This window comes from Salvelinus fontinalis, chromosome 2, assembly GCF_029448725.1.
Source record: "Salvelinus fontinalis isolate EN_2023a chromosome 2, ASM2944872v1, whole genome shotgun sequence".
In the NCBI taxonomy this organism is placed as follows: Eukaryota; Metazoa; Chordata; class Actinopteri; order Salmoniformes; family Salmonidae; genus Salvelinus; species Salvelinus fontinalis.
In genome coordinates this window covers 51376128-51392195 of record NC_074666.1, presented here as the reverse complement: position 1 = coordinate 51392195, position 16068 = coordinate 51376128, and the positions used below count along the sequence as shown (strand labels likewise).

Here is a 16068-nt window from a genome sequence, read left to right as displayed (position 1 = left end):
TGGTTGCCTGGCTCTCTTGCAGTTTTGCCAGTGGCTCTTTTTACACATAGGCATCTTGTTTAAAACAGCCTAATGACTGCTGCATCTCCCCCTTACACACACACACACTGGCTGTCACAAACCAGCCTCAGAAACAGTCAGCCTCAGAGAGATGTTGTTTATGAAGCAATTTAAATGCAGGGATTCTTCATCAAACAGCCTGACCTACTGGATTCTGAACAAATGCTTGGTCATTCTGTGTGTGTGTGTGTGTGTGTGTGTGTGGTAATTGCAGATTGGTGCCTGTTATTAATGACATATCAGCTGCCTGACTGTTAGTGCTGTAAATGCCAAGGCATCCTCTCCCTCTATCCTGGGACCTGAAAGTGGCTTGTTGATGGAAAGAAAGGGCAGGGAGGACAGGCAGGCGGGCAGGCAGACAGGGAGGACAGGCAGGACAGGCAGGCAAGGAGGACAGGCAGGACAGTAACTGTATCCATTTCAGAGCCTCGGTGTCAGAATTAGCCATCTAATGGGCTTGGCAGTCATCTCTCAGCACTCTGAAAGACCAGGCACACACACACACACACACACACACACACACACACACACACGGAAATGACCGGGCAGCCCCCTTTGGCACTGGCAGACAGTTTTGGGATGCAGCCTTTTTAGCCTGCGGCCTCTCCATCCATGCAGCTCAGTCATCACACAGCCCTCCCCAGTGAATGAGTCAGAGGTGTGTGTGTGAGGGTCTGGAGATTGGGTGGCTCTGCCACACACACCACCCTGCACTATGCCAATGAGACCAGGGGCAGCAGAGCTAAGGGCCACATCCCTGTGTGGTGACTCCATGGAGGGACTCTGAGTCGTGGGAAGGACCCGGCGTTGTTTTGACCCATCTGCTCTCCTCTCTGTGTAGCAAGAGCAGGCATGAGTACACAATACCACCACTACTACTCCCATTACCACTACAGATGGAGTGGCACTGCCAGTTTTGCAATGCCGTGCCGCCATTCGGAAGTAGGCGATTTGAGGCATGCGTGAAAAGGGGGCCGTTGTGTAGTCACAGTGCAGTAATGTAATCCATCTTGGCCACTGTGCAAGGCATGGTATGCCAACGAGTTCTAAAGCTGCATCATCGAGAGCATCCTGACCGGTTGCATCACCGCCTGTAATGGCAACTGCTCAACATCTGACCGTAAGGCGCTACAGAGGGTAGTGTGTACGGCCCAGTACATCACTGGGGCCAAGCTTCCTGCCATCCAGGACCTATATAGTAGACGGTGTCAGAGGAAAGCCCATAAAATCGTCAGAGACTCCAGTCACACGGCAAGCGGTATCTGAGCTCGCACGGCAAGCAGTACCTGAGGACTAAATCTAGGTCCAAAGGGGTCTTAACAGCTTCTACCCCCAAGCCATAAGACTGCTGAACAATTAATCAAATGGCCACCTGACTATTACATTGCCCCCCCCCCCCCCCCCCCCCCACCTCCCCATTTTGTTTTGTACACTGCTGCAACTTGCTATTTATTATCTGTGCATAGTCACTTCACCCTTACCTACATGTGCAAATGACCTCTGACCTGTACCCCCGCACACTGACTCCGTATCGGTACCCCCTGTATATAGCCTCTTTATTGTGTTACTTTAAAAAAAAAAATTTTTTCATTTATTTGTTAAATATTTTCCTAACTCTTCTTGAACTGCACTGTCTGTTAAGGGCTTGTAAGTAAGCATTTCACCGTAAAGTCTACACTTGTTGTATTCGCCGCATGTGACAAATACAGTTTGATTTAGATCTCTCTGTGCTGTGGAGCACTTCATTTGTTTTATGGTGCGAAGTCGTCACCAAGGGGACTCCTCCTGCAGAACTGTTCCTCCATTCCTACAGTACAGCACCTCTGGGGGAATCCTGCTCTGCATTTTAAGAGTTTTAACTGAAAATGGATCTCACACTGGATTAAAAAAAAAAATAATTGTTGAAGTGGAAAATGCATTCTTTATACATCTGGTATTCCTCTTTGGCACCTAGCACAGACTTCTTCCTCTCCATGGCCATGGAAATGTCTCAATCTTAACAAGGATTTTGTTTGATGGAGAAAAATATGGGGGGGGGGGGTGAGAAAGGGAAAATCACACCGGTTTTCTTCCCCGTTGAAAAGCTGTCGGTCAGACACGCCAGTGTTTTTCCCCTCTGATGTGGAGGCGATGAGTCGCTGTCTTCAACCTACAGTATGAAACATGACTCCCACCACCCACTTTTATTGCTTTCTCTACGTCTTTGATACGGCACTGAGGGTAAAAAAATAAAGGAAAAACAACACATCCCTGAGGGATACCTCGGTCACTGAACCTCCAGCGAAGCCAGACAGAGGAAGTCCATTATGTACTCACCACTACGTAGCAAGTTATTCTAAAGCACAGGGAGTATGAGAGGCAGCTCTATTTGGACGTCTAAATGTCACTAGTAAAGTTTACGGCGGGCTGAGCAAGGCAACAGGAAGAGCCCAATATAAGAGGGAAAAGCCCTGTTTTATGGCCACATAAATCTGCGCTCAGTCACTGAAGGCCATAACCTGCTTTTTCCTCTAGTTGTCTTTTGCTGGCTCACTGTACTCTTTCTGTGGATTGATGGGGGAATCAGACATGCATATCTACAGAGCAGATATCCTCATAAAGTCTCGCCCTTCCCCTGTGTTATAACCACCGCTCTGTCTCGCTCTCTCTGGCTCTCCGTCTCTCTCTCTCTGCTGCTTTCTCTCTTTGCTCATCTCTGCTTCTCTCTCTCTCTCTAGTTCAGCTTCTCACTCACTCACTCAGTGGTCTAGTTTGACTCTGTAGCAGTATAGTAACTGTAGCCTGTACTGTGATTGCTGCTGTATACTGATGTGTCTCTGTATTGGATTCTTCTCTTCCCTAACAGATGGAGAGTGAGAAGAAGAGAAGAAAATACTCCACCAGCAGCAATGACTCGGACACCACTGACAGTGAGCTGAAACTTATGTAGTTAGAGATGATAAAAAGGGCTGGAGAGTGAGGGTGGTGGGGGGGGGGGGGATACCGGGGGGAGGTTAATGGAGAGCTAGAAGGGCGGGATTGTCACCATTGGAGACCAATTAGTTAGGAGTGAGTCATGAAAGCTGTACTCTGACTAAACGGGAGAGATTAGGACAGGGCCGACGCACGCTCTGCAGCCAAACACGAAACAAACTGCCGGAATAAACTACGGGCCTTAAAGAGCAGCTTGGCAGAACATTCTCAGGGGCAGGACCCGTCACTAGTCTGGCCTCGGTTCTGTCCCTAATGGCACCCTATGAGCCCTGGTCGAAAAGTAGTGCGCTGTAGGGGATAGGATGCCATTTGCAACACTGCCGATGGCTGGAACAGTCAGTAGCCTGGCCTCCTCTCTACTACTCTGACAATCTGCTGCTTGTCATCTTGTTTCCTCCGCTCGCTGCATCCCTGACTCTTTGTAGTGTCCTGGGCTCAGATCGAAGACAGAGGCAGTGTCTAGATGTTTACGCCTGCATCACCACAACGGCTTCGTCCATTAACTGACTGACTGATCACTGTGAGCCACAATGTTGGTGGCCAAGTGATGGACATATGTATGCTTGTGAAGAAGTAGGATGACATTACCACTCGTCTCTGATCTAAGGTCAGATTAGCTGTTTTTTGTTGTTTTTTTGTCCCCAATTTGATTTATTCATGATATGGGGAGGTGATCTGAGATGTGTGCCTACGGGCAACTCCTACCGCTGGACCAGTGGCCTTAGCTCTGGGGCATGTGCCGGGGGCTACGCCGCGTGATGCTCCCTAAACAACCAGTGCTTCTGAGTGCCGGTAACACGCCAGTGTCCCGGGCTAGCCTGCATCTGTTCCACATGGGTTTGGGTTATCATGTTTCTAATTGAAGGATCCCAATGATCATTTTTGTCCCTGTGCTACCTCTGGGGCTTGTCATTAAAACGGGCCTTGATGGGTAGCTCTGATTTGCGGTCGCTCTGCAATGTGTGGAGGTACCACACCACAGCCATATCGTGTGGACCATTCATAGCCATCCCAACACACACACACACACACACACACACACTGAGATTACATAATGATGTGGCTCTGAACTTCCTCCTGGTAGTTGGAACAGCACACATTTAAAATAACAACCTGTCACCGTGCACAAATGGAAATGTCAGTTATTGAGGAGATTAGTGTCTCTCTTCTCTCCTGTGTTGCTGCAAGGGACTTTGTGGCTGGCTGAGGTGTGATCTTGGTCTATAAATACAATGACTTGATGACGACCACCTCTCTCCACCTGCCTGTTCGTCTTAACTCGTGCGCGCACACACACACACACACACACACACACACACACACACACACACCGTCACAGTACAGCCGAGCGGAGGATTCATTCTAGGCCTTTGACTTAAACCCACTCATCACAGAGTGACTCTGAAGACAGGAATGACGATCTGCCTCCAGCCCTGTTTAACGCCATCCCTAGATATTGGCTGCTTTCCAAACGGCACCCTATCCCATTATGCACTAGGGCCCTTAGGGCTCTGGTCAAAAGTAATGCACTATAGGGCATTTGGGACGTTACCCACCACTAGCATGTTGGCTATGGAGGGATTAGGAATATGTTTATCACAAATCAGTTTCTTCTGATGGCTTAATTGTCTTCTGTCTGGTTAATTAACATTCGGTTCTGGGGTGATGTGGAGGGAAACAAGAATGGACTAGTTGGTGGGAAATGATTATCGTTTCACCCTTAGGCTATGAAATGAAAATCATATATATATATACTGCTCAAAAAAATAAAGGGAACATTTAAACAACACAATGTAACTCCAAGTCAATCACACTTCTGTGAAATCAAACTGTCCACTTAGGAAGCAAGTGGACAGTTTGTATATATATGTATGTATACATACATATATGTGTATATATGACCTAAAATACAGTAATATCAGTACTTATATTCCTTCTAGTAAGTGATGCTGACCAAATCTAACTTGTTGTTGAAAGGTTCTTCAGCCCATTAGTGACTATGACCTTGTGCCTCTCTGTTCTCAGTCTTATCTGCTTGTATCACCATCTCTATCCATCCACCTGTCAGTTGTTACTGAACCAAACTAATTATGATATCTAGGCAAGTCGGTCAGCCTTTCAGAGGCTCTAAGTTGTGCTCAGTGATTTGAAAATGGCAGCCTCCTGTCTCCTCTGACTGTAAGTCACTCTGGATGAGTTAAATGGATGCTCAATGACCAAAATGTAAATCTGAAATGTAACTGTTACCGTGTCATTGTTTGCAGGTCAAGTGACCTCCTGGTCCAGGTCCTCCAAGAACACCGGGACCAGCAGCACCTGGGTCAGACAGGAGCACAAGAAACCGTCTGAGGTGAGTGACTGCCAACTCCATGCTATACACAACTCACTGTGAGTCTCAAATGGCACCTTATTTCCTTTTATAGTGCACTTCTTCTTTTGTCCAGGGTCAGAAATAGTGCACTATATAGGGAATAATGGGCCCTGGTGAATATGGTGCCACTTGGGATGCAGACATTGACTAATAGTAAATGATACATGGGATTTAAAGTGCCTTTTTATGAAATCCAAGGTGATTGTACAGCAAGAGTAAAAAAACAAAACAAGGATAAAAAGAAATAAAAGCTACACAGGGTTTTTTCTGGATCAAAAATGAGCTTAGGTGGTGTCCGGGGGCGTGGCAATGGGTGTGGTCGGCCTGTAGCACGGATGAATTTTAGAGGCCCTCCTCTTGGCGGTGTGGAGTGCTGCATTTTTAAAGCAAATTTTCTGCGATATCACACATTCTGCGATGGCTCTGAGAATCTATTTCATGCATTTGTCTAATGCTGTGTTTTGCTCAAACATAACAACAAAATCAATACTGCGAAATTAATTGTTTTGGGAATATTTAAATCTCCCTGACTGTCTAGCTTTTATTTTGGGGATTGTTAATTCTCAAAGATTATAATATTTTCAAGTATTAAGGGTCCATTGTCATTTCTATATGCTTTATATCTGGGTTTTAGTCGTTTTAAGTTTACACTGAAAGCGTTTTCCATCCCGAAAAAAAATTATAGACACAGACACATATTTTACACCCTTAGGCGGCCCGCCCAAGGATTTCAATGGCAGAAAAATCCCTGGCTACTTAGCTAAAGCTGAGTAATGGGGGAAAGCCAGACTGAACTAGTCGGTTTTTAGTCAATCACTCAATCACACTTATTTCCTAAGACCTTTTTACACCAGCGGTTGTCAAAGTGCTTATATAGAAACCCAGGAGGGGTCGTGGGATACTGTGGCCCTGTTCAGTTGCGACTGGCTGGGGGCAGAGAGTTGCAGAGTTTGAGGGCAGCAGCACTGAAAGCCCGGACCCCATGGTGTGCATTCTTGTTTCGGGGATGGTGAGTAGTCAGTGGAGTTCTGGATGTACTGGAGCCTATATAGGGCTTTGCCCGGACACCCCGAATAGGACTCCAATGCAGTAGTCCAGACATGATGTAACAAAGGCATGTATGAGGAATGGTCGGAGTCGGGAGATGTTGAGGAGGTGGATGGACTTGATGTGTGACTCGAAGGAGAGAGTGGGGTCCAGGATGACACCCATGTTTCAGACCTCTGTTGATGGGCAGATGGAGCAGCCGTCAATGGACATCATGAGGTCACACACTTTCTTGAGGGGAGTCTTGGGAGCCACCAGCATGACCTCGGTTTTATTGCTGTTTGAGTATTTTGGATGTCATCCAGTTTTTGGTATCCTGGAGACGGGGGAGGGAGGTCAGAGGTGGGTTTGGTGTGGATGTAAGTTTAGGGGTCATCCACATAGCAGTGGAAGTTGAGAACACAGCAGCGGATGATGTTGCCCAGGGGAAGCATGTATATGATGAACAGCAGGGGTCCAAGCACGGAACCCTGAGGCACGCCTTGGTTGACAGGGGCTGGGGGGGGGGGGGGGGGGGGGGGGGGGGGGGGGGTGATTTGGAGTCTCCAAAGGACAAGTACTGTTTCCGGTAGCCGGGTAGGACTGGAACCAGTTGTGGCGTTCGGACCGTATTCATGCGGTTGTGGAGGATGCAGAAGTTGTCAAAGGCAGCAGAGAGGTCGAGTAGGATAAGGATATTGAAGTGGTGAGAGTCGGCGCTAATTAGGAGGTTGTTGAACACTTTTACCAGTGCAGTGTCTGTGCTGTGCTTGGCCCGGAACCCTGAGTTGAAGAGGTTCATACATGTCATGGCTGGTAATTGTTCAAGTTATCGGGGTCCAATCCTTGTTTCTTTAGGATGGGTGGGGGATAACTGAAGCTGCTGGTAAATGGAATATATTTTTTTGACAGAAACATATTGCACACCTCAAGAGAGCCATTGATGGAGGAGTAATCCAGGGGCTGGAGTAGTCTGATACTTGAGAAAAGGGTTCCAGGATTGCCTTGGCAGTTATTGATGAGGTTGTAGTATACTGATTTTGCCTGGGAGAGAGCATCCTTGTAGTCCTTGACATGCTCCTTGTAAGCCTCTACGTGAACTGTGAGACCAGATTCTTTATAGACCCTCTCCAGTTGTCGGCCAGTGGACTTCAAAGAACACAGCTCGGGTAAACCCTCGGGGGGCAGATAAGGAGACAGTCCTAGTTTCCAGATGGGCAACAGCGTCAAAGCTGGCGGAGAGGAGTGTGTCATAGTGAGACACGAGCTCCACGGCAGAGGACGGAAGAGGATCGGGGCTGTTGTGTTTTTGAAGCCTGTTTCCTCGGCCGGATGTGCTGACAGTTTTATTGTTCCTGTATGTAATGGTCCGTTTTTGCTGCAGCTTGGAAAGATCCGGGCCACGCAGGTTGGAGGGTGTAAAGCCTGTCGAACACGAGGTCCAGAACATGGCCTTTGTCAATGTGTTGAAAACTGTACGTGCTGTGTAATGTTGAAACAACAGTCCAGGAGAGACAGGAACTTGGCAGAAAAGCCACTATTGTTGGAGTTGACATGGATTTTGAAGTCACCCAACAGTAGGGTAGAAGGTGACATGGAGCAGACGGACATGAGGACCTCTGAGATTAACACAGAGGAGCGTTTTGGGAGGTGGGGAGATAAGCACAAGGTTGAGGTTGAGGACCAGCCATGCTAAATTCCAGACGTTCAAAAGATGTGGCATTCGGTATGGGAAGCATTTTGTAGTCTGTACGATGGATAACAGTAAGCTCCCCGCCCGGCCCACAGAGCGAGGTTTTTGTAGGTACACACACAGCCTGGTGGAGTAGCTTGATTTAAGCACCAGCAAGTAATTTGGCTGCTGCCAGGTTTCTGTTACGCACATCACGTCGATATCTTTATCCATGATAGCATCATAAACCAACAGTCATTTGTTATTGGAGAGAGCGAAAGTTGAACAGCGCAAACGAGTTGTATTGGGTAGGAGAGGAGGAGGCATGGTGAACAGAGCTGTCCACTTTAGCCAAAGCTTTAAGGCAGCTTAGATTTGCACCAGGGCAGTTCATGTTACAGTTCAGTGTAACTGTGTGTGTATTTTCTGCACGAGCACTATGGCAGTAGGCATCCCAACGCACAATCCCTAGGTCGTGGCGCGCCCGTAGGGAAAACGGGGCTTTAAACCGGGCAGACTGAAAGTGGTAGACTTCGGCAAGGAGTACCTTATCCATGTCATGATGGCATCCCCATTCAGGCATGGGGCAGGCCAGTGAATGATCCTGGGGTACAGTTGACCCCCCCCCCACAGCAGAGGAGCCAACGCAGTAGTAGTAGTAGAATCTACATCACTGTACAAAAACACACTGATAGCTCCTGGCAAGCTAGTTAGCATCCAGTTGGCTAGTATCCAAATAACTTGGTTAAGATGCAGAAAACGTGTGGGATCTACCTGTATAGTTATCCAAGGAAGGCAACTCTGCTGGTAGACAACCCGCAAAACGAAGGTTTAGTTGGTAGTAGTCAGGTAAACGGACCGGATGGCTTTTTACAAACTAACGCTCAGCAAGCAAGACTCCGCAGGCATCAAAAGGTGGAACTATTAGGCAACAAATACTGTTAAGCAAAAATCACAGTGATTAACACTAAGTAGCGAACAATATCGAAGTTTCAAGAGGATAAGCGGTAGCCAAAGCACGCCAGCGTTCTCTCCCGGAAATGGCTGACTGACTGTGACTGGTGATTAGGTTGTTGGAGTCCCATGAGGTAATGATAATGTGACTGATTGATTGCTGATTTTATGTTGTGAGCCTGTTGCTGTAATGGTGGTGGGATAATGGTCGACGATGTCCTCGTGAGTTTACTGGTGTTTTATGGTGTGGTGGGTCCATTGAGGCAATGATAATCCACTGAGGATAATGACCGTATGGTAATGACTGTACAATAATGCAGTGTTTGTTCCAACAGTAGATGTCCTTGTGAGCTGTGCATTGTGGGATGTGTTGGAATCTGTACACCATGGGTGCATCCCAAATGGAACCATAAACCCTATATGGTGTACTATTTTCCACCGAAGCCCGATGAGTGAAAAGGATGCCATTTGGTATGTAATCCCATGACTTACCTGGGTGGTCCTTTGCAGTAGGCCTTGCTTTTTCGAAGAATGTCCGCCACTTCGTATTTTGGTTTAAAAACTAACAATTTAACAATTTGACTAAACCAAGTGAATCCAGTGATGACATGATTATGGGTTTGCTGGCTAATTATCAGGTTGGGTACCCATAGGTCCATGAAAGGTAGACACTATGGGATTTTAAATGACCGGGCCACATAGGACTCCGGTCAGAAGTAGTGAACTATGTAGGGTTTAGAGTGCCATTTGGGACTAAGCCCCCCTAAATAGAAAGATGGCATGAGCCTCCTAAAAAGCAATATCTACGTCTCCTTCCAGATGATATGTTAAGAAGCGCTCTCTCACCACAGGGTAGGCTGCTGAAATTAAAGCCACTCTCAGTAATTACAAGGTTTCTCCTGCAGTCAAAGCTGAGCTCTGTTAGCCTACTTTTTGCATCAGATGTTTGGCTTGGGAAGTGTGGAGGATGGTATGAGAAGTAGGCCCCAACTAAACTTGCACTAGTCTGTTTTTAAGAAGGAAGGAGACTTTTGAGCTCTCCATAATTGTAAGAATATGTAAAAAAAAATATACAAGTCCTTTTTAAAAAATTCAAATTACAACAGTAGACTATATTTGTGCCATCTGTTGTGTTGCCATGTTATTATGCAAGGATCTTGTCATTGTTTCGGAGGGATTTGATTTTGAAGTGTCGTTCCTTAGACTAGTCTGGAGCAAGGACAGTGTGAACCAGTCGTGTGTCGACTGGCTTTGACAATTCAAAATCAGGGCTTTAGCTAGATCCCTTTGTTGTGTCTCTGGAGGATGCTGTGACAGTTGTCAACGCGTTACCAACATCGGCAAGGGCACACACAGCCTTTCCTCAGGCTCTAACAGTTCTACAGACTGAAGAAAAAAAAAAAATCATGTTTTTATTCATATGGCTCATGTTCATTTGTGATTCTTCGGGGAACTTTGCTTGTTTACCGCTTGATAAATAGCTGCTGGCTAAAATATGGAAATGTAATGACAATGTTGTCCTCCTGTGTGTGTGTGTGTGTGTGTGTGTTTCATGATTGAGTAAATGTAAATGACCAGGTTCTAATTTATTGTCATGCTGAGTAAAGGATTGTTTTGTCTTGAATGAGGTCCATAGGTGGGAACGTGTTTAGTTTGCGTTATGTAGATTTTTTTTAGGGCTCAGTAGGGCTCAGTTTCCGTGTGCTTCTTAGCCAGTATTTTCAATACCTACCCACTCAGTGGTTTCAATACTAACGTGCTCAAGAATGACTAATATTAGGAAACAAGATCTCTCCCACTCTACGCCCAGAGGAAGGAAGTTGCCTTTGCAGAGCATGCAGGTGTGAAACTCGCTCACACAGGGGAAGGGTTGGGTGGGGTGTCCGAGTCTCCGACAGTCGCCCAGCTGCTGGAGCTCATTAAGGAGGGTAGAAACAGCTGTGCAGGTCCACGGCAACCAGATGCAAACAGCTGCAGGAATGCGTAGATAAGGGTGCCTTGTTCCCCCCCCCCCCCCCCCCCCCCCCCCCCGAGTGAGCGAGCTAGCGGGCTCTGCCTGCTGCCAGTGCCAGGCCCAGTGAATGGCTGAGTGGCCTGCCTAGCTGGTTGGATGTCACTGGTCCACGCTGCTTCGCATGTCGACACCAACCGGAAGAGAAACGGGCTCCCAAGATCCCCGCCAGCCGCCCTATTAAAATATCAATGTAGGCACTGTGGTCTGGTGCCAGGTAGAGGAATCCTACTGCTGCAAAGAAACCATCTGAAATCATCAACCGATGCCAAGAAGACTAGAGATGGACGAGGAGCCTGGATTCTCTGTTCTCAGGCGCAGGCAAGCCAAGCCCCACTCACTGGTAAAATGGAGATGCTTATCCGAGTGCACGCATCCAATCGCGCAGTGTGTTTTGTTCTTCGGTCATGCGTGACACCTCTATTTTACTCTGCAGTTTTCTGCGATCTTCATTGCAACAGATCTGATGGTTGGATAACTGGGTGGGGTAGGCAGCTCTGGCTGGGCTTTTTAGTGCTGAGAGGGAAATGGAGAAAGAGAAAGGGTTCTGGCACATTAAGTACCACAAACAGCGTCTTCAAAGCGGTAGTCTAGGTTTGACCCAGGACCTGGTATCTATAGGGGAAAAGTGGCCTAATGTTTGTGCTATTATCTCCCTCCCGGTACTGCTGGCTCTGCATGCCTAATTGATCCAGAAGAGGCTCAACTCTTTGTTTCTCTCTGATAAGTGCAAATCATGCTCCCTCAGCCAATTCTAAATTGTTGCTGCACTGGCCACTCTCAAGGACATTGTGAGCTATTCAAGGGGCCAGAGTTTTCCTTAATCTCTGTTTTATTGAAAGTTTATGGGAGGAACTTTTTATAGAGCAACTGAATCTTAGCTAGAAAAGCAAAAAGGAAAGACATTTAAGTTGACATTGGATGTCTCTGCAGCATCTTGCCATGTATTTTCATAGCTTACATTTAGGATGCAGTCAACCTTAACTCTGGGCCTCATGTATTTGACATGCCAAACCTTTTTTGGGACAGTTGAGTTGGCCTACCTTAATGTCAGTGATGTTCTGTTTGCCTGCACCCCCTGGATTTGTCCTCCGGGTTTGCCTTGTTAGCAGCAAATTCACCACTCTCTCAAACGGCTAACTCTGCACTCTCGCTAGTAACGCCGTGGGCCAGCGAGACGTGAAAGGAACTAGCCCGGCTCGGAGTCAGGCACAACAGACCGACGGCAATTGGCTATACAAGAAGGGAACTATAGACACCGCTGACAGACTATCGTGGGCTTGCGAGATGCCTGACATAGGCAACAAAAAACCGAACTCTCTGAGAATGAATGCACAACTGGTAAATAAGCACTTATAGGCTATGTCAGCCAGGTGGCTAGCTGCCAGCAGAGACTTCTATTAGCACCGCGCTAGCTAACGCTAATAAAGTCTAAAGGCATAGGGTAGGGTTTACTTAGCTAACTTATGGAATTGTTTTAAGATGGTTATACCAAGGATCATTTAGCGATTTAAAAAAAAATATATATTTTTATTATTGTTTTTTTTAAACATTTTTAAAATTGATATTACTGCTATTAGACCATAGAAATGCATTGAATAACATATCAAACAGTCGAAAAAATGTATCAAAAGGAGGTAAGTTTTGAAGTGTCTGTCCTATATCTGAGAGAATGCTCAGAAAAAATATAAAATGTTTTACCGTGGAATTATCCGTATACCTTTTTGACATGGTAATGCCCCATTCACTTCCATACATTTTTCAGCCCGGTACACGGTTACGTTCAGACGAGATACTTGTTGCGTTTGCACAGCAAAACACCATTGTGTTTGAAAGTCTGATCTTTCCATATTAGTTTGTAGCCCAAACCATTCGGACACTACAGACATTTTCGTGAGAATACCGATTTGTACATGATTTGATTATTTTTTTCCAATTGTATTTATTTGGATGTCTTCTGGTCTGACAAACAACAGTGTAGCTCTACCACCTTTCACCGCAGATGCAGGAGGCCGACATTGGTGGATGTCGTGGATTGAGAGGCAGCCCACAAAAAAACAACGATATCTCTAGCTTAAACAGATGTTTTGTTTTTCTATTTTGTTGATGTTCTGTTTTGTCATTTGTTTTATGTATGATATAAGTGCCTTAATGTGTTTGGACCCCAGGAAAAGTACCTGCTACCTTGGCAGCAGCTAATGGGCATCCCTAAGAAATTCAAATAGATTTTGATGGGATTTGTTTATTTATTATGCTAATTTAGATTTCCACCGGGGCACAGACATCGAGTTTAGGGGGAGGGCTGTGGTTAGCATGACAAAGTAAGAAGCTAACGTTAAATGGAGACAGTCCTCCGCAGGAGCAAAATATAGGTTACTAAGTTCATCATAACTTTGCTTTACGGAGGGTACTAGTGAGACAAAGTGGTGTGGCAACTGAATCTTAGCTAGAAAAGCAAAAACGGAAGACATTTAAGTTGACATTGGATGTCTCTGCAGCATCTTGCCATGTATTTTCATAGCTTACATTTAAAATGCAGTCAACCCTAACTATGTGCTTGTGTATTTGATATGCCAAACTTTCCGGGACAGTTGAGTTGGCCGACATTCACGTCACTGACGCTTGATATTGGGTTAAATGCAGGAATTTAGTGGAGGGTGAACGCTGTTTACACACCTCTTCTTATTTGTGCTGAGGCAGGCTGCAATGCATGCAGAGGAGACACGGAGAAAGAGGTAACAACTCAAGCAAGCAGATTTAGAGGGGTTAGTACAGTGGTTCCCAAACTTGGGGTCAGGGCCCCATCTGGGGTCCCTTGAGAAAGTCTGTACAGTTCTAAAAATGTCATATGTTTTAGTTTATATCGATAGTTGTTTGTCTGCAACATCCTACTGCTGGCGTGCCTCTGCTGGCTTGCCTATGAAGCTAAGCAGACTTGGTCCTGGTCGGTCCCTGGATGAGAGCCCAGATACTGCTGGAAGTAGTAGGGTTGGAGGGCCAGTATGAGGCACCCTTTTCCCACTGGTCTAAAATATATATATATTGGGGACATTGCACTATGTAGGGTGCTGTCCTTCAGGTTTAATGTTAAACGGGAGTCCTGACTCTCTGTGGTCACCAAAGATCCCATGGCACTTATCGTAAGAGTAGGGCATTAACCCCGGTGTCCTGGCTAAATTCCCAATCTGGCCCTCATATCTAATCATCCCCAGCTTCCAATTGGCTAATTCATCCCCCCTCTCGCCTGTAAATATTCTCCAGGTCGTTGCTGTAAATGAGAATGTGTTCAGTCAACTTAACTGGTAAAATAAAAATTGTCTCGATCACCCACTAGTTGGTCTTAGTTTTTTTTTTATACCATACATCACTGGTTAAAAGGTAGACCAAACTTGGTACAACCATCTTGGCAGAATAGTTTTTTGTTGTTCCAGTTAAGTAGGTAATCTTCCCCTCATTTCAAGCAGGTTAGTGTTTTTTTTTTGTTTTGTTATGAATCTTGTTCTGGAGGCACAAAGTCATAAAATCTGATTTTTAAACCCAACCTTAACCACACTGTTAACCCTAATGCTTAACTCTAACCTTATATTCAGACAAATTCAAATGTTTTGTTTTCAGAAATCTTTACAATATTTGCCAATTTTGACTTTGCTGCTGGCCTATCTGAAGAGAAATCGCCCAGTTTTGCTTTCAGGACAAGAAAAATGCCATTTTAGAAAATGCAGACAGTGTTGACATATTACGCATGATATTTGCATTCCCTGTGTTGTATTGGCCCATTGTTGTACCTCTGTCTCTTTTGATGCACTTAAAAAAGAAAAGAAAAGGGAATGTGGGAGTTGACGATTGGGATTTGTTTGAATTGCGCATGCTGTCAAAGAGCCGTATACAGGAAGGCTACTGTGTTACTGAAGGACGTGACCTTTGAATGAGGCTAACAATTAAAGTGATTTAGAAGAGCTTTGCTCAGTCAACCATAATTCACAGCAATTTGTGAAGAAGCCTGTCATTCACTGAAGAAGACTAAATGGGCTCATTTCAGAAGTGGATTGTTATAGAAATTAAACTAAATCAAACTATTTAAAAAATGTTTAATGTATATATTTTTTTCAGTGCTTTTGGGGGATTATTTTGTAAACAAACGTGAGAAGGTCAACTCTTACTTAAAAAAAACAAAAAAAACATTCTACTCCAAAATGCATGAAAATGTAAATGTGTTGACACCATCAGAAATATAACTGATAAGGAGATGAGGAGCAAAGTGGTGGCTGTTTGCTCGTGGCTCTCATTTCCACCACTGCTCGCTCTGTTTGCTACAAATATACTTGTAACTTGTCACTCTGACCTTTTTTCTTTTTTAAGGGGAGTGTTCCTTCATATTGCACGCAGACATAAAAAATGGTACCCAGAATTAGAATAACTCCCGAATATGTCGAAAAAGGGCTTAATTGCCAAAATCTCCCAATATCCCTTTTAAAAGCGCATCTCTGCAAAACATTATAATAATAATTAAGCGAGGGCGCCGCTGCTAAATGAATATAGGGTCAACACTGGTGACTGTGGCTTTTCTGTCCGACAGTACACAGCTCTTCTGTGGTTCTGTAAAGGATATAGCTATAGCCTAGCTGATCTCTCAGCTCACTCGCGCGCACACACACATCACATCCACCCTGAGCCAGGGGTTATCCAGTGAGCCAGAGGAAATCCTCCCTGCCTCTCCAGAGGGAATAACCTCACCTTGGGAACGGGAAAAGGCGGACTCTCCTGATCTCAGGGACGGTTCAGAGCACACAGCAACCCAACCCGGCGAACATGCTGTCTCAGCAGTCCCTTCTTTTTCTGACTGTCTGTCTCCCTGCCCCGGCATGTACTCTGTTCCATGTTCAAGAGCTTGCTGTGGTTTACACACAGAAGGAAAGTTATTGGAAGAACATCAGGCAGTGAAGCTTCCCAGTTGGAGTTTGTCTTGGGAAAGAGGGAATTTTATTTTCTCACTTTTTTCCC

The 16068-nt window shown here is 45.6% G+C and overlaps 1 protein-coding gene across 2 annotated transcripts in view; it reads left to right on the top strand.

The window, feature by feature from the left end:
• Positions 1–16068, top strand: part of LOC129820771 (protein Jade-1-like) — a 152092-nt gene that overhangs the window by 12484 nt on the left and 123540 nt on the right. For both annotated transcript variants that reach the window (XM_055877726.1, XM_055877736.1), the window contains exons 2-3: positions 2906–2969; positions 5298–5383. In XM_055877726.1, the coding sequence (XP_055733701.1) occupies positions 2906–2969; positions 5298–5383 (150 nt within the window). The remainder of the gene's footprint in view (positions 1–2905; positions 2970–5297; positions 5384–16068) is intronic.